This window comes from Pongo pygmaeus, chromosome 21 (assembly GCF_028885625.2).
Source record: "Pongo pygmaeus isolate AG05252 chromosome 21, NHGRI_mPonPyg2-v2.0_pri, whole genome shotgun sequence".
NCBI lineage: Eukaryota > Metazoa > Chordata > Mammalia > Primates > Hominidae > Pongo > Pongo pygmaeus.
The window spans coordinates 40,465,079-40,483,272 of record NC_072394.2 but is presented as its reverse complement, the minus strand read 5'-3'; the positions used below and the strand labels follow the sequence as shown (position 1 = coordinate 40,483,272).

The 18,194-nt window shown below is 41.4% G+C and overlaps 2 protein-coding genes across 5 annotated transcripts in view; one reads left to right on the top strand and one right to left on the bottom strand.

Annotated features, from left to right (window-relative positions):
- The window catches only part of RPRD1B (regulation of nuclear pre-mRNA domain containing 1B), a 60,022-nt gene extending 49,506 nt beyond the window's left edge, over positions 1-10,516 (bottom strand). The window contains exons 1-2 of one of the 2 annotated variants that reach the window (XM_054467813.2): positions 9,866-10,516; positions 3,394-3,523 (exon numbers count right to left, since the gene is read on the bottom strand). In XM_054467813.2, the coding sequence (XP_054323788.1) occupies positions 3,394-3,523; positions 9,866-10,016 (281 nt within the window). In that variant the 5' untranslated portion in view covers positions 10,017-10,516. The remainder of the gene's footprint in view (positions 1-3,393; positions 3,524-9,865) is intronic. The other variant, XM_063659054.1, reaches the window with a different exon arrangement.
- Positions 10,246-18,194, top strand: part of TTI1 (TELO2 interacting protein 1) — a 50,874-nt gene continuing 42,925 nt past the window's right edge. Inside the window, exon 1 of one of the 3 annotated variants that reach the window (XM_054467812.2) lies at positions 10,246-10,560. The gene's annotated coding sequence lies outside the window, so the exon portion shown is untranslated. The remainder of the gene's footprint in view (positions 10,561-18,194) is intronic. The other 2 variants (XM_063659051.1, XM_054467811.2) reach the window with 2 other exon arrangements.

Genomic DNA, 18,194 nt, shown 5'->3' with positions numbered 1-18,194 from the left:
TAACTCTCAAATTTATGCCTCCAGAAATCAAGTCTCTACTGAGCTTCAGACTATTTTATCCACCTGCCTATTTGGCATCACTCCTTGGAATATTCACTAGCCATCTCACACTCGGCCTGGCCAAAACAAAACTCGTGATTTCCTCCACCAAATCTTTTCCCCAATCTTCACTTCAGCAAAGGGCACCATCAGTCATTCACTTACGTCAAAAACCTAGAAATCGTCTTTGATTTCTCTTTTCACTTACTACCAGCTCCCACTCAACGCCTATAAATCCTATCAGTTTTACACTGGAGAGGTGGGGATCCTCCCACGAAGGAAGCATTCAATAAATGGAAGCTATTAGTATCTTCCCATTGCTTCTGAGTCCTAGGCAATGTCACCTCTAGCCTGCACCACAGCAACATCCTCCAAACTCATGTCCCCGCCCCTCCCTTGGCCTTTACAAACCATCCCTCTACACTAAGCCATTTTTAAAGAGGGATGTTTTAAAAATGTATGTTGGAATATACCATTCTCCTGGTTAAAACTCTTCAATGACATTCCATGAGAAAAAAATCCTAACTCCCAAGTCTTACAGGGTGTACGTGACTGGTGCATGTCCACCTCTTGGACCTCATCTGGATATCACTTTTCCCTTTGTGCACTACATTCTAACCACACCAGCCTTTATTCTGTTTCTCTTAGCAGGCCAAGATTATCACCGCCTTAAGTTTTTCTTAATAGCCGCTCCTGCTTCGCACGATTACCTCAAATGTCATTTCCTTAGAGGCCTTCCTGAACCACACTACCTGCGAGATCCTACTCTAGAACATCACTCCATTTTACTATGTCCATATTATCCTGCTCTGAAAGTATCTTGCTCATTTGTCTTTGCCTGCGTTGTTCACTGCTGCTCCCCCAGTGTCTGGATCCATACTTGGCACATACAAGGCACTCCAATACATGTTGAATGAAAAATGACATGGACAGCTGTCTCCTCATTGGGAAGAAAACAAGGCACTTGTATGAAAAGCAAGTTTGCAGTCTGGTTAATTAAATTGTGCTATTCAAATCAAATCTATCCTATGAACTTGGCAGCTTTCTCTGACTTGAGAGTTTTTTTACTGTTTGTTTGTTTTGGGTGTGGAGGTGTCTTTTATCATAAAAACATCCCTCATCAATTTAGTCAACAGTAATGGGTCAACTATCTTTGTTCATCAACTGACACAGAAAGTATATGTTAATTAGGCTACTCCTACTGTGGATGAGCTGCATCATGGTTGAAGCAGAACTGTTGGACTTTCTGTCCCAATAATGGGGTATAAGAAAGGAGATTGGAAACATGAGTATCCAGAATTTAATACCCACGCAGAATCTTAAAACAACCAGAAGAATGCAAACAGAAAGGAATTTGGGCTATTTTATTGAGAAGGACCAGGTTTATCTTCCTCACACTGCCACTGAATCTGCCAAGACACCTAAAACCTGGCTAGTTTTTAAGGTGTTCCCAAGTAAAAAGGAATTTTTAACCCTGGTATTGCCCATCCCCTTTTCCACCCCTTTCTATTTACTTTTTGGTTTCAGGACAGCTAAAGATTACAGATCGTTTGTCTGTTTGTAATTTAGAGACAGGGTCATGCTCTGTTGCCAAACCTGAAGTGCAGTGGTATGATTATAGCTCACTACAGCTTTGAGCTCCTGGGCTCAAGCAATCCCCCTGCCTCAACCTCCAAGTAGCTAGGACTACAGGTGCACACCACCATGCCTGGCTAATTTTTAAAAAATTTTTTATAGACACAGGGTCTCACTATGCTGCCCAGGCTGAAATTTTTGAATAACATTGTTATGTTTACTATCCCTACAAGAAATCATTCCAGCCAACTCCCTAGACCAAATCTCTTCCATAATGAGTTAACATTAATTAACTCATTTAACAAATATTTACTGAACGCCTACTCTGTGTCAGGGCAGACCATAATGTTGCCCAGCTCCTGGGACACCAACATGGAGGCTATATAAATGGTATTCCTTCAAGCTACAGAACTCAGCAGCTCTGTGCCAGACACTTTACTAGGTGCCTGGAATATAGGAAAAAACAAATGACCCAATGAATGAGCAAATGTGGAGCAGGCATTGTACTACATACTTTTAAACATATTGTCTGTCTCTACCCTCAAAACTCTTATAAGGGGGAGTGGTATCCTCCCCCTTTAGCCAGTTAGGAAATTTGGGCTCAAAAAGTTAAGTAACACATCCAAGGTCACTCACATAGTGTCTGAGGCAGAGCTACCATCAATTTCTAAGCAACTGTGAACTAAATCTCATCAAAGCAAGAAAATCTGTCTATTTCAGATAGCTCCTCTAGCAGTCTGTTCTAAGCTTACTCTGTTATGAAGATTCAGTATTTTTTTCAAGTTAATAACACATTTTGCTACTTGTGTCCATGTTGATCAAAAGGTGAGCCAGTTATGTAGCTGACCAACAAAAACCATCTTTTTCATCTCTAGAAAGCTAGGTGTCATTTCTTTCTCTTGGATTTCTAATTTTATTTCTTCAAACTTTTCAAATCCTGCAATGAAAGCAGGACTTCATTTCTCATTTAAGGCCTTTCACTATATTTTAGACCTAATAACAATTTATGTTTAACCTACTAGTCTCCCAATCATGTTTCCCAATTCCTTTTGCAAATATCTGTTTATATATTTACTTACAAACATAATATTCTAATGAACAATAGTTTTTCTTTGCTTTTCCTGGGCACCTAATTTGAGCCTACAGAAAGCTTTTGTTTTTACATGAAGTAAAGTAATTTATAAAACTTTTAATCCAATGTATGCTTTCTATGGTATTAGTTGTATGTGTGCCACTCCTCTCTGCCACAAAACACAATACCATCAGGCTTAATACAATACAGCCAGAGCAAACACCTACTTTCCACACTAATAATTACTATTATTGCAGTTACAGTAATGCCCACTATTTTTAGTAAACTAGACATCTAGAAATCCAGAAGGAAATAAAAAGGAAGGCATTTGGCAATTAATTTCTTGCTATTAAGTTTTGTTACTAAAAGGTTCCCTTACTAGTTAGCTTTGTTTTTTGATCATAAGCTAATGAGACAACTCAACCAAACCAAGGAAAATACCATAACCAAGAAATAAATTCAAAAAATGAAAATGAATATATCTAGAAGAAAGATAATGCTAGGCTGAATCTCTCAAATGTATCAGAATGTTTACATGTCTCGATAGTTCTTGAGGGCTCAACAAAACATAAAACCACAATTTGGCCTCCGCAACTCTCTGTAAAGTAGGAAGTTGTCAATTTACAAAGGCTATCACAGAAAAGGAAGAACAAAAAGGTGGAAAAGGCAATAAATTTAAAAACAAATCCAAAAAACAAACAACATACCTGGCAACATGAGAAAAAGCATCCACAAGGACAGATTCAAATTCTCTAGTGAATTCAGGTCCTTTCCTTTTACTGTTTTGGATGACATCATTCGCTAAATACAGAAAAGTAAGCTTTCTATTTGATTTGGCTGTAAAAAAGAAAAGAAAAGAATTTAACTTACACCAAAGAAATTCTCTATTCACAATTCTTTTGCCCTGGGCTGCTCCTAAAAAAACATTAAGACAAGTATTATCTACCTGGGGGGTCAAGTAGATATGTTTAAAAAGACCATCTAAGGAATAGGTTTGGGAATACCATTTTGGAAAAGGAAAAGAAAAAGAATGGGCCATCTTCATTGCTGTGTTGTTTAAACCAGAGTAATTAATTGATAGTAAAAATTAAGATAATCCAAAGAGAATTCCTAAAGGATAAGCAGTCAATATTAATGTTGAAACTAAGGCTTTTATTTATCCTACTGCAAAAAAGAGCAACTTCTAACTCACTTTTAATTATCAAATATTCCAGAATGAAAGACTGAGTTGGCTGGACGCAGTGGCTCATGCCTGTAATCCCAGCACTTTGGGAGGACGAGGTGGGTGGATCATTTGAGGTCAGGAGTTTGAGACCAGCCTGGCCAACATGGTGAAACCCTACCTCTACTAAAGATACAAAAATTAGCCGGGTGTGATGGTGGGCACCTGTAGTCCCAACTACTCAGGAGGCTGAGGCAGGAGAATCGCTTGAACCCAGGAGGTGGAGGTTGCAGTGAGCCGAGATTGCACTACTGTATTCCAGCTTGGGCAACAGAGCAAGACTCTGTCTCAAAAAAAAAAAAAAAAAAAAAAAAAAAGACTGAGTTAGGTTTCAATTTTAAAATGGTTTCGCCGAGCGTGGTGGCTCATGCCTGTCATCCCAGCACTTTTGGAGGCCGAGATGGACGGATCACCTGAGGTCAGGAGTTCGAGACCAGCCTGACCAACATGGAGAAACCCCGTCTCTACTAAAAATACAAAATTTGCCTGGCGTGGTGGTGGTGCATGCCTGTAATCCCAGTTACTCAGGAGGCTGAGGCAGGAGAATCGCTTGAATCCGGGAGGTAGAGGTTGTGGTGAGCCTAGATCATGCCGTTGCACTCCAGCCTGGGCAACAAGAGCAAAACTCCATCTCAAAAAAAAAAAAAAAAAAAAAAAGATTTCTTGTAATTTTGCTCCTAAACTGAGAATTTCTCTGATACTCCAATAACCATAATCAATAATATAGAAGAATCTCTAGGTGCACCAATAGATATTAGCTCAAATACCAGTATACATTAACACTACATTCTTATTGAAAATTTACACACGCGTGAAATCTAGATATGCAAAATTAGGGCTTTCACAAAAACCGTAATTCTCTCTTATTTATATGAAATGTGGTTATTCCCTATTACTCTATATGGTATCATATATTAAACCATAAAAACCTTGTGCAATATGTCTGAGTTACAGTTGCTTTGGGGAACATTACTGAATTCCCTGGCTTCTATGCACATAATTTCTCAACTATAAAGTTACATCACTATGATTTTTGGTTCCAATTTTCTTTTAAAAGAAATAAATAAGAACAGAATTAGATGTTTCAAAACACAAAGTTTTCTCCAATGCTAAAGTACCTGAAAAACACAAGCTCTTTATCAACCTTAACACACCTGAGTAACTCTATTTCTCTCAGTTGTTTCTTTTGAAATGTACAAAGCATTGATATGTCTGACATAGCAGGCATAAGATCTGACATTTTAAAATGTAGCTACAGGAGGCTGGGCACAGTGGCTCACGCCTGTAATCCCAGCACTCCAGGAAGCCAAGGCAGGTGGATCACCTGAGGTCACGAGATCAAGATCATCCTGGCTAACATGGTGAAACCTTGTCTCTACTAAAAATACAAAAAATTAGCCAGGCGTGGTGGCGGGCGCCTGTAGTCCCAGCTACTCGGGAGGCTGAGGCAGGAGAATGGGGTGAGCCCAGGAGGCGGAGCTTGCAGTGAGCCGAGATCACGCCACTGCACTCCAGTCTGGGCGACAGAGCGAGACTCCGTCTCAAAAAAAAAAAAAAAAAAAAAAAAAATACAAAAATCAGCCAGGCGTGGTGCCAGGCGCCTGTAAACCCAGCTACTTGGGAGGCTGAGGCAGGTGAATCACTTGAACCTGGGAGGCGGAGGTTGCAGTGAGCCGAGATCGCGCCACTGCACTCCCACCTGGGCGACAGAGTAAGAGACTCCATCTCAAAAAAAAAAAGAAAAAAAAAATGTAGCTACAGGAGAGTAACCCAAGTTAAACACATGATTTTAATAGCACATTACAGTTTAAACTGATGAAACTGTTGTCTTAAATGCTCATAAAATTAAATATGGATACCCTGAATTGTCTTAACCTTCTGGTAATAACCTAGTTTAGATGGCCAACTGATAAGAATACTAAGAACCTGGAGCTTTCTTCAACTTTCTAATTATTATTCAAAAGCAGAACGAAAGCGTCAGTAGTTACAATATCTACTGTTGCTACAAAGGTATGATTATGGCAAAACGTGCTTTTCTGTTAAAGCAAACCTTGCTCTGCAAAGTTGATGTAAGTGAAACTACTACACCTATAATCCCATGCAAGTTAGCAGATTCAAAAGCAAAACAGAACTTCAACAAAGCAAATTTCATCAAGTGGAGCTTTACAATTCCATACACTTTATGTTAAAAAAAAAAACCTAGAATCCATATTGTAAAATGTCAATGTGGACATTCAAGACCTGATATACTTTTCAGTAGACAAACAAGGTATCTAAGGGGCTTGAGACCCAAGGTTTTCACTGTTTACAATGCCAATTAATTTTCATCACCCCAGAACTTAACAATGGGGTTTTATTTAGGATAAATTGTATCCCTCCATATTCAACATCCTCAACAGTCAACATAAGCACCATGTGTGCCAAGGTGATAGGACAAAACCCTACAGCTCTTGAGCACACACAGTCACAATACACACAACACACACACCCCTCCATTCCAATCCTGGGGGACAACTCACTTGTTCAGATGTCCTTCCTATACGACAGAAATAGGTCCTTTCACTCACTACCCATGCCCATTCCAAACTAGTCAAACTAGTTGTTGAGTAAAATTTAAACAACTGGTTAATAAAAACTTTTCACTTGTTTGGCTGGTTTTGGCATCTACAGAAAGTCTTAAAGTAATTCTGGGATAAAAGCCCATTAACTACATTCAGGCCAAGATACAAAACACCATTAAAAATACTCATTTAAGAGCACTTTACACCAAAACTATTCCATAAAGAAGGGGACGTTCTACTTAGAACAGAGCTCAAATGGGATAAATTAAAAATTATTCCTAGAAAATGGAAAGATAACACATCAGGAATAGAAGTATTTAAGCAAGAAAAAAAGTTAATTTTTGTAAATCTCATGTATTTTGAAGGCAACTCAGAGACAGTCTGTGAGCATCTCAGCTACGGAAAATGACTTCACCCTAGGTAGAATCTACAGGGCTAATCAATCTGAGTATCAGGGCACAGAATCCTTTTCCTTTAGTGTGGGGGCATTTTCAGTTCATGAAAGAAGGCTGGATATTTGGAAGCTAGGTCTTGATGCTCGGAAGAGCATCTTTTTTTAACTCTGCACTGTCCAGTAAGTTAGCCACTAGACACGTGTGGCTATTGGAACACCTGAATTGCAGCTGGTAAAATTTGGAAACTAAATTTTCAATTCTATTTACTTAAAACTTTAGTTCCTTAGTCACACATTTTAAGTACTCCGTAGCCACATATACCAAGTGGCTACCTGTTGGATGGCACAGATAGAAAACATTGCTATTATCACAGAAAACTGTATTAGATAGCGCTGTTTATATCCTTTATGCTGTTATCATAGAAAGTTGTATTGGATAGCGCGGTTTAGATCCTTTACTCAACCATGAAAATTCTATCAGAGACCATGATTTAATTCCTATTTTTAAACTATATAACAGGCACCATGCTATATCCTGTGGTGCTGCAAATAAACAAGAAGGCCTAGTTCCTCTCTCAAAACATAATCTAATGACAAAGATGTAACCAGTTCAAATGAACAGCTAGTAGGAACAAATTAAATGCTAAACCGGTATGATGGGGTGGGAGGCACTCATTAATTCTAATAAATGAAAGCACCACAGTTTGGTTGGAGTCAGGTGACCACCTTCACTTATTAAATGCATTGAGGCACTGAGTACTTGAAAAAGAACACATTTTGGCATCAGGCAGCCCTGGGCTCATGTCCTAGCTGTATGTCTGTGGACAAGGCACTTAATCTCTCTATACCTTTATCATCTCATCTATAAAATGAGGATAATAATGCTGGCCTACTTGCAACATAAGGCTCTACCACGTAAGATTAGGGATAACGGAGCTTCATACACAAATGTACTCTCTAATTTGCTTTTTTTCAGTAACTCAACTAGGGTGAGGCAAGGAATCAAGAAAGCATCACAAAAGAAGTGACACTTGGCCAGGCGTGGTGGCTCACACCTGTAATATCAGCACGTTGGGAGGCTGAGGTGGGGGCATCACGAGGTCACGATGTCAGGAGATCGAGACCATCCTGGCTAACACGGTGAAACCCCATCTCTACTAAAAATACAAAAAAATTAGCCCGGTGTGGTGGCGGGCCCCTGTAGTTCCAGCTACTCGGGAGGCTGAGGCAGGAGAATGGCATGAACCCGGGAGGTGGAGCTTGCAGTGAGCCGAGATCGCGCCACTGCACTCCAGCCTGGGCGACAGAGCGAGACCCCATCTCAAAAAAAAAAAAAAAAAAAAAAGACACCTGAGATGGACTTTAACTGCCTCTTGAGGTCCCACCCAATAGAATTCTGTACAGTGGCAATTCACATTTCAGCACACTCTACAAATAATTTCTGAACGGCACAGTGGGGTACATGAACAAGGCCCCATAAACTCCAGGCTCTACCTCTTCCCGGAACTGCCCGAAGGGCTGAGGGGATCCCTATCTCAGTACAGTCCGCGATATTTGGGGGGGTCCCTGCTAAAGGGCTAGAACTGGGTCTCCTGAAAAAAATCATGGATTTTGGTGTTTGCCAGCCTGTTGTAGTCTGAGCCTCATCAGTTCAAAAGCCTTGAAAATACCACTTAGCCACTTCAGTTTCCTCACCTGTAGAGCAGGACATCTGTGGTGTCCCCAAGTCACAGATAGTATAGAACACTTGTAAAGCCACTTCGCTATAAAGGCCTACCACATATAGGGTGTCTGGAGCAGCTCTGAGCTTCATTTCTTCAGTCTTCCATTATGAAACTCATCCGGGAGTGTAGGTGCCCATCTTTCCCCACCAGACTGTAAGCAACTTGAAGGTAAAGACCATGCCTCACAGTGAGTAATCAAAAGTCTCATCTCACCATAATCTGCTGAATGCCTACACTGTGCTTCACCCCATGCTAAATGTTCATTTGGATTATCCCGTTTACTCCTCACCACGAGATGAGTCTCAGTTTTTCCTCTTCTGCAAAGTTCCTACTTCATAGGGCTCCGATAATTTTTTTTAATGGCAATGTATGTAAAGATATCAGTACTGCACTTCGCATGTAATAAAGAAATAGTAAATATCAGTTATCCACTCTGTAGATAAGGAAATTAAGGGACAGACAGGTTAAGTTGCTGGGGTCAGTAAGGCGGCAAAGTCAGGCTTACATTCTAGGCAGTTGGCAGAGGCAACATGCTACAAGTGTCCAAGCCAGTGCCTGGCACATAACAGAATGAGTTCAATGAATGTCTGTCAGAACCTGAGCAGGGCCTGAAATCAATGACAACTGCATGAGAGAGGAGAGAAGAGGTAAGGTCTGGGTGGGGTGGCCCCTTAACCTAAGATGGGGGAGACTACCTACTTCACAGGGCTGTTCTATGGACTGAGTGCGACGATATACACAAAGGTCTTAGTATAGTGACTGGTATGAAGTAAAGGCTTTGTAAGGGGTAGCTATCCTTGCCTCCCTCTTACAGATGAGAAAACGGAGACACAGAGAGATGAAGAAACTCTCCCAATATTATTCAGCTGGCAAATAGCTGAGCCAGGACTCGATCTGCAGAGTCTGACTCCGGAGCCCACTGGCTTTTACTCCAAATACCCAGCACTGGGCCCGACATGCTAGGGCCGGTACCGCAGTGAATGCAGCCGAGATAATAACAGCCACAAATGTCAGGGGGAAACTGAAGGGAAAATGGCTTGACGAACTAGAAGTCTGGACACCTGGGTCCCAGTCCGTGGACGCTCAGGCAAGTACCTTAAACCTTCCCGGGCCTCAGTTTCCTTCTTCGAGAAACGGGGCTAACTTTGTCTCCCATCTCAGAAGCTCGATCAGGCCTGGAAAGCAAGGCTCAATGAAGAGGCTTAGAGGGGCCTAGGCTGTAGGTGGGCGAGAGGACAATCCGGGGACCGTCCAGGGGGTGGGGGAGTTGGTGTTTACCTTTGCGGAGCTCGCGGTGCCACACGGAGACGATGGGTCCCGCGTGCTTGCGGTGGTGGATGAGCCAAAGGGACAGGGTCTGCACGCTCTGCTGAGAGTTGCTCAGCTCCGAGAGCTTCTTCTCCAGCGCCGACTCAGAGAAGGAGGACATGGTGGCGGCAGTGAGGCCCGGCAGGGAGCGGCCTGGGCCGCCCAGTGCGGCGGGAAGAGCGACGGCACGAGGCCGGGGCCTCACCTGACAGGCTGCGGGACTTTTTACCGACTGACAGACTGCCAGGGGTGCAAGGAGGGGGAGGGGATGGGTCTCCGCAGTAACAGCCGCCCGCGCCGCCGCCACAAGATGGCCACCCGACCTCTCACCCTGCCGCGAGAGCAGGGTCAAAGGGCAAGGGCCGGAGCAGAGGGGCACCGGGAGGCGTCGGAGCTCTAGAAAACCGTCCCTTTGGAGGCGGCGGCCGCTCTGAACCTCGCGCAGAGCACTTCGAAGGAGACAGAGCGAGGAAAGGAAAGTAGTTGCCCAGGCCCCCGGAAAGCGCTTTAACCGCTCGAGCCTGCACACCGGCGCAGTGGATCTCGCCGGAACCCTTTTTCCCGCTCCCTCGGAACCTTTCTGGCGCGATACGGCGCGCTACTTAGCGCGTCACTTCCGGCGAGGCAGAGGAGGCGGGAGAGTGAGAGAAAGGCTGGAAGACGAGGTAAGGGAAGAGTGGCGGGAACCAGAGGGAGCCCAGCAGCTGGGACCCCGTAGAGGGGTATCCTGAGGGGACACTGAGGCTGAGAGATCATGATCTGGGTATGGGAGGGGGATTTCCTTTCTAATCTGGCGGGCCCCAGGCCGCATCTTTCCTCCATATGTGTTCGGCTCTCTGGCTGTCCCCTGAAACACTTAGTTTTGGTTCTTCCAGGCCACCCACGTGCCCTTTTCACGCCTCCACGCCCTGGCGCTCGTTCTCTCTCCGAAAGTGACATCCCCTTTCACACCTGGTGAGCTCCTACTCAGCCTCCCGGAGCACCCTTTAATGTCCTATTTTGACCTTTTAGTCTGTAACAGCGCCGTCATGAAACACACATTTGGGCTCTCGGCTCTTAAGTGGGTTCTCACTCAGGGTATTATTACATGCTGCTTTTACCTTCTGCGGGTCCAGTTGACTTTTTCGAACTTAAGTGAGGTGTTAACTTTAGGGAAGAGGTGGAGGGAACTAACTTAGCCTTCCCAATGTGTCTGTTGACCTCATGTTAAGATACACTCTTTGAGGCCTGGCGCAACGGCTCTTGCTTGTAATCCCAACCCTTTGGGAGGCGGAGGCGAGAGGATAGCTTGAGGACTGGAGTTCAAGACCAGCCTGGGTAACAGCGAAAATTAGCCGCTGCAGGTGGTGACGCTCACCTGCAGTTCCAGCTACGCGAGAGGATCCCTTGAGCCCAGGAGTTAGAGGTTACGGTGAGCTATGATCGTGCCACTGCACTCCAGCCTGGGCGACGGAGCGAGACTCTTCTCTGAAACAAAACAAAACACTATCTGAGACTCTAAACCTTGACCCTATTTTTTTTGTTAGTTTTAAATCCCAGTTATCAAAGCAGCAGAGAAATTTTGTTTTTCTTACTGCCACGGGGGTGATGGTAGGGAGTTAAGTTATAGACATAAGAGGGTTTTAAAATTTCCTGATCGTGGTATAACTTCCTAGTTGTGGGCAAACTCTAATTTAGGAGACGTTCTTCTAGTTGATGCCTGCTTTTGCTCTTATTGCACTGTATTGCAGTTCTTTGCTTACATGCTTTTACCCCTCCTCCAGACTAGAATCATAATCATAGCTAACACAGTGAGAGGTTACTATGTGCTAGACACAATTTCCACACAGTAACTCATTTAATCCTCACAACAAAGCTGTGAGGTATTATATTATCCCCCTTTGGACAGCGTAGGAAACAGGCTCAGAGAGGTTAAGTGACCTACCCAAGATCACATTACTAAGATTTGAGGAAGGGGCTGCAACTTAGCCATCTTTTTGGCCCCAGTTCCTGATTTATCAGGTGAGTTAGTATAAAAGAGGTGAGTAACCTAAAATCATACAGTGAGTATCTAGTCATAACTGAGGGCTTTTGTGTCGAAATCTAGATCATCTTTCCATATTAATAACACTGTCATATGCTGAGCACTTTTATACCAAGTCACTGTCTATTAAGCACATTACATACTTTTTAAATTTAATTCTTACATCAGTCTTAGGGGTTGAAATTATTACAATCACTATTTGATAGACGAGAAAATGTAAAGCATGGTTAAATACCCTATGTACTTGGACATAGTTAGGAAATAGCAGAGCCAGGAGTCAAATTAGGGTTATCTTACGTCTGATCCCAAATTCGTGACTCCTGAACCAATAGTTTATTCATTCATTCAGGAAATAATTTTTCAGCACCTATGTCCAAAGCACTCTTCTAAGCTAACAGACAAAATCCATGTTCTCGGGAACTTACTTTCTACTGAGAAAGATAGAAAAACAAACATGCAAGTTTAGAATGTCAGAAACTGGTAAGTAACTTCAGTAAAAATCAAGGAGATAAGGAGGATAAGGAATGTATATGTGTAGGTGGGTAGTCTTTTACTTATGCTTCTCAGAGAAGGCCTCACTGATAAGATGTCATTTGAGAGACAAGCCATATGCAATGCATTGTTCCAGGAAGAGGGAAAACCAAGTTTATACCATTGTTGGCATTTTGGAGGAACAACAGAGAAGACAATAAAGCTGGAGTGATATGAACTAGAAGGGTGGCTGGAAATTAGTTCAGAAAAGTATGAAGGGACTGCATCACGTGGGGACTTGTAGGCAATAGTATAGACTTTAGATGTTACTCTGAATGAAATGAAGTCCATTGGGCAGTTCTGCACAAAGAAGGAGCATTGTGGCTGTTAGGTAGAAAATAAGACAGTAAGAGTGCAAAGGTAGAAGCAGGAAGGACCAGTCTGGCAGCTGTTGTAGTAACCCAGGTGAAAGGATAACTCAAACCAGGGTTGTATCCGTGGAAGTGGTAAGAAAGGGACAGTTCTGGGGATATTTTAGAGGAAGAGGTAACAGGATCCGCTGATAGATTGGATATGGGGTGTGAAAGACATATGAGAGTTCAGATAGCTCCAAGGGTTTTGGCCTAAGCAACTATAAGAATAGAGCTTCCATTTACTGAATTACAGAAAAGAGTGGGTTTGGGGAGTAAGAGCAAGCATTTGTATTTGGACATGTCCATTTGGAAATGCCTATATGAGTATAGATGTCTAAGGGGCAGTTGGGTTTATGGGTCTGGAATTCAAGGAAGAGCGATCTGGGTTAGAGATAAAAATGTGAGAGTCAACGGAATAAGGTGTAAAAAGAGACTGAGTCCTAGGACACTTCAACATATAGAGGTCTGAAAGATGAGGATTATATGATTATGTGATTTTTCTTCTTAAGCTTGTTAATAGCTTGTTAATATTAACAACTCTAATTGATTTTCAAATATTGAGCCAGCCTTGCATCTCTGAAATATACCCCACTTTATCATGGGGGGGGGGGGGTGTGTGTGTGTGTGTGTTTTACATACTGCTGAATTTCCTAATATTTTCTTTAGGATTTTTGCATCTATACTCATGAGAGAAATTGGTCTATAGATTTTTTTAATTTTTGTATTGCCTTTGGTTTGGTATCAGGATAATACTGGCTTCATAAAATGGATTGGAAAGTGTTTCTTCTTTTTCTAGAAGAATATGTGCAGAATTGGTGTTAATTCTTCATTAAATGTTTAGTGGAATTCTCCAATGAAACCATCTTGGTTTGGAGATTCCCTCCACTCCCTGCTTCCCTCCCTCCCTCCCTCCTCCTTCCTCCCTCCTCCCTCCTCCCTCCCTCCCTTCATTCCCTTCTTCCTTTTTTTTCTGGAGCTTTTAAGTGACAAATTCAGTTTCTTTAAAAGTTATAAAGCTGTTAAAATAATCTCTTTCATATTGTGGTTGTGTTTTTTGAGGAATTAACCACTTCATCAAAGTTGTCAAATTTATATGGGTAAAGCTGTTTGTGGTATTCCCTGTCTTTGTTTTCTGTTGCTTATAACAGAATACCTGAAACTGGGTAATTTATAAAGAAAAAGGATGTATTTCTTACAGTTATGGAGGCTGAGAAATCCAAGGTCACAGGGCCACATCGGGTAAAAAACTTTCTTGCTGGTGGGGACTCTGCAGAGTCCCAAGGCAGTGCAGGATATCACAGGGCCAGGGGGCTGAGTGTGCTAGCTGAGGTCTGTTTTGCTCTTATAAAGCCACCAGTTCCCAGGATAACCCATTAATCCATTTATGAGGGCTTATAAAGACTCCACTTCTTAATACATTGGGAATTAAATTTCAACATGAGTTTTGGAAGGGACAGATATTCAAACCATAGCATTCCCATGTTACCCTTTTGATGTCTGCAGGGTCTGTAGTACTATCCCGTTTCATTACTGATATTGGAAATTTCCAGTATCAGTGTCTCATCTCTTCTCTCTCTTCTCTCTCTCTCTCTCTCGCTCACTCACTCCCTTGTCAGTCTTGCTAGAAGTTTGTCAATTTTATTGACCTTTTCAAAGAACCAGTTATTTATTTCATTGACTTTCTCTGTTTTCAGTTTTATCAATTTCTGCTCTTTATTATTTCCTTCTTCTGCTTGCTTTATTTTGCTCTACTTTGTCTAGGTTCTTGTGGTAGGAGTTTACCTTTTTTATTTGAGACTTTTCCCTTTTTCTAATATATGACTTAGTACTATTAATTTACATCTCAGCATGGCTATAGCTGTATCCACAGATTTTGGTGTGTTATATTTTCATTTTCATTCATTTCCCTATTTTTTTTTCTAATTTCCCTTAAGGTTTCCTCTCTGTTCCGTGGATTATTTAGAAACGTGTTGTTTAGTTTCCAAGTATTTGGAGATTTTCCTGTTATCTCTATGTTAGTGATTTCAAGCTTGATTTCATTGTGGCTGGGGAGTGTCACTCTGTATGATTTCAGTTCTTTTAAATTTGTTGAGGTTTGTTTTATGGCAGGATAATCATCTCTCTTATGTTCTATGAGCACTTGAAAATAATGTGGGCCAGGCACCATAGCTCATGCCTGTAATATTAACACCTTGGGAGGTCAAGGCAGGAGGATCACTTGAGCCTAGGAGTTCAAGGACAGCCTGGGCAACATGGCGAAACTTGGTCTTTAAAAAATACAAAAATTAGCTGGGCATAGTGGCATGCACCTGGAGTCCCAGCCACTCAGAACGCTGAGGTGGGAGGATTGCTTGAGCTCAGGAAATTGAGGCTGCAGTGAGCCATCATCGAGCCACTGCACTGCAGCCTGAGCAATAGAGTGAGATCCTGTCTAAAAAAACAAATAACAACAACAAAAGAATGTGTAGTCTGCTATTGTAGGATGGAGTGTTCTATAAATGTCATAGATCCTGTTGGTTGATGGTGATGGTTTTTCTATATCCTTGCTGATTTTTGGTCTGGTTATTCTATCCATTGTTGAGAGAGGAATATTGAAGTCACCACCCTCTATTCTTGTGAATTTGTCTGTTTCTCCTTTTAGTTTTATCCATTTTTGTTTCACACATTTTGCAGCATATACATTTTAAGATTGCAGTATGTTCTTAGTAGATATACCTGTTATTCATTGTACTCTGTCTCTGGTAATTTTTTTCTTCTTTTGCTCTGAAGTCTACTTTATCTGGTGCTAATATAGCTACTCATACTTTCCTTTGATTAATGTTTACATGATAATATCTTTTTCCATCCTTTGATTTTCAATCAGCCTCTATAATTAATTCTGCATGGTGAGTTTCTTATAGACAGCGTGTAGTTAGATCATGTTTTTAAATCCACTCTGCCAATCTCAGTCTTTTAATTGATGTATTTAAACCTTTTATGCTTAATACAATTATAGTTGACCCTCTATATTCATGGGTTCCATCTCTGTAGATTCAGTCAACTGTGGATTGAAAATACAGTAGACCCTTGAACAACACAGATTTGAACTGTGGCCATCTATTTATATGCAGATTTTCTTTCCCTTCTGCCAACCCACCTCCTCAGCCTACTCAAGGTGAAGACAAAGATGAAGACAGACCTGTGTGATGATCTACTTCCACTTAATGAGTAGTAATTGTGATTTTCTTTTCTTTTTTTTTTTTTTTTTTTTGAGTTTTTTTTTTTTTTTTTTGAGATGGAGCCTCGCTCTGTCACCCAGCCTAGAGTGCAATGGTGTGATCTTGGCTCATTGCAACCTCCGCCTCCTGGGTTCAAGTGATTCTCCTACCTCAGCCTCCTGAGTAGCTGGGATTACAGGCACCTGCCATCATGCCTGGCTAATTTTTGTATTTTTATAGAGACGGGGTTTCACCATGTTGGCCAGCCTGGTCTTGAACTCCTGACCTCAGGTGATCCACCCACCTCAGCCTCCCAAAGTGCTGGGATGCAGGCGTGAGCCACTGGGCCCGGCCTGTGATTTTCTTAATAACATTTTCTTTTCTGTAGCTTGTTTTATCATAAGAACACAGCATATAATACAGCATAAAAAATTTATGTTAAACAACTGTTTATGTTATCAGTAAGGCTTCCAGTCAACAGTAGGCTGTCAATAGTTAAGTTTTTGGGGAGTCAAAATTTATAGAGATTTTTTGACTGCTCAAGGGGGTTGGCACTCCTAACCCCCACATTGTTCAGGGTCAACTGTATTTGAAAAAAATAAAAAGTAAACGATAACAACAATAAAAATAATACAGATTTAAAAACAATATAGTGTAACAACTGTTTACATAACATTTACATTGTGTTAGGTTTTGTAATAATCTAGAGTTGATTTAAAATATATGGGAGGATATGCATGGGTTATATGCAAATACTACACTATTTTCTATAAGGGACTTCAACATCCTCTGATTTTGGTATCCATGGAAGTCTTGGAACCAGTACCTCGTAAATACCGAGAGATGACTGTATTTTGTTTCTTTCTGTTTATTCTCTTTTTCATTTATCTGCTTTCTTTTTCTAGCCTTCCTGTGGGTTACTTGAATGTTTTTTAGAATTCCATGTGGTTTATCTATGATGTTTTTGAGTGTATCTCTTTGTATGTAGCCCTTTTAGTGGTCCCTCTAGGTATTACATTGTGTGTACATAACTTACCTTTACCTAGCAGAGTACAGAAACTTTATTTCCTTTTATGTCTCTTTACTCTCCCCATTTATCGTATAAATGTCTTAAACATTTTCTCTACATACATTTAGAACCATGTCAGACGGCATTACAATTTTTGCTTCAACTGTCAAACATAGTTTTGAAAAGGAAAAAGGAAAGCCCGTTGCATTTACACATATTTTTGTATGCCATGTTCTTTCTTCCCCCGTAATGTTCCAGGATTTCTTATCATTTTCTTTCTGTTTAGAGAACTTTCTTTAGCCATTCTTTTACAGTAAGTCGGCTGGTGACAAATTCTCTTTGTTTTCCTTCTTCTCAGAAGTCTTGATTTCCACTTCATTCCTGATGCACATTTTTTGCTGGGTATATGGTTCTGCGTTGACTGTTTGTTTGTTTGTTTCAGCATCTGAAAATTATTGTGTAACTTCTTTCTGGCCTACATGGTTTCTGATGAGATTGTCATTAGAATTGTTTTCTCCCCTCTGGGCATGGTGGCTCACACTGTAATCCCAGCATTTTGGGAGGCTAAGGTAGGTGGATCACTTGAGGCCAGGAGTTTGAGACCAGCCTGGCCAACATGGTGAAACCTACCTCTACTAAAAATACAAAAATTAGCCAGGAGTGCTGGTGCCCACCTGTAATCCCAGGTACTTGAGAGGCTGAGGCAGGAGAATCATTTGAACCTGGCAGGCGGAGGTTGCTGTGAATGGATTTGGCGCCATTGCACTCCAGCCTGGGTGACAGAATGATACTCTGTCTCAAAAAAAAAATTGTTTCTTCCCTGTAGACAAGGTATAATTTTTCTCTGGATGCTTTCAATATTTTTTGTTATTAGTTTTCAGAAATTAAATTATGAAGAGTCTTGGGATAAATTTCTTTGGGGTTCACTCAGCTTCTTGATATATAGATTTATGTCTTTGCCAACTTTGTGGCATTTTCAGCCATTATTTCTTTTGAGTACTTTTTCAGCCTGCCCTCTTGGTCCCACAGGTTCCCTGAAGCTCTGTTTATATATTTTTCAGTAGTTTTTTCTCTATTGTTCAGATTGGGTAATTTCTATTATTCCATCTTCCAGCTCACAGATTTTTTTCTTCCCTCCATTCTGCTGTTGAGCCCATCCACTGAGGTTTTTCTTTGTTACTGAAAT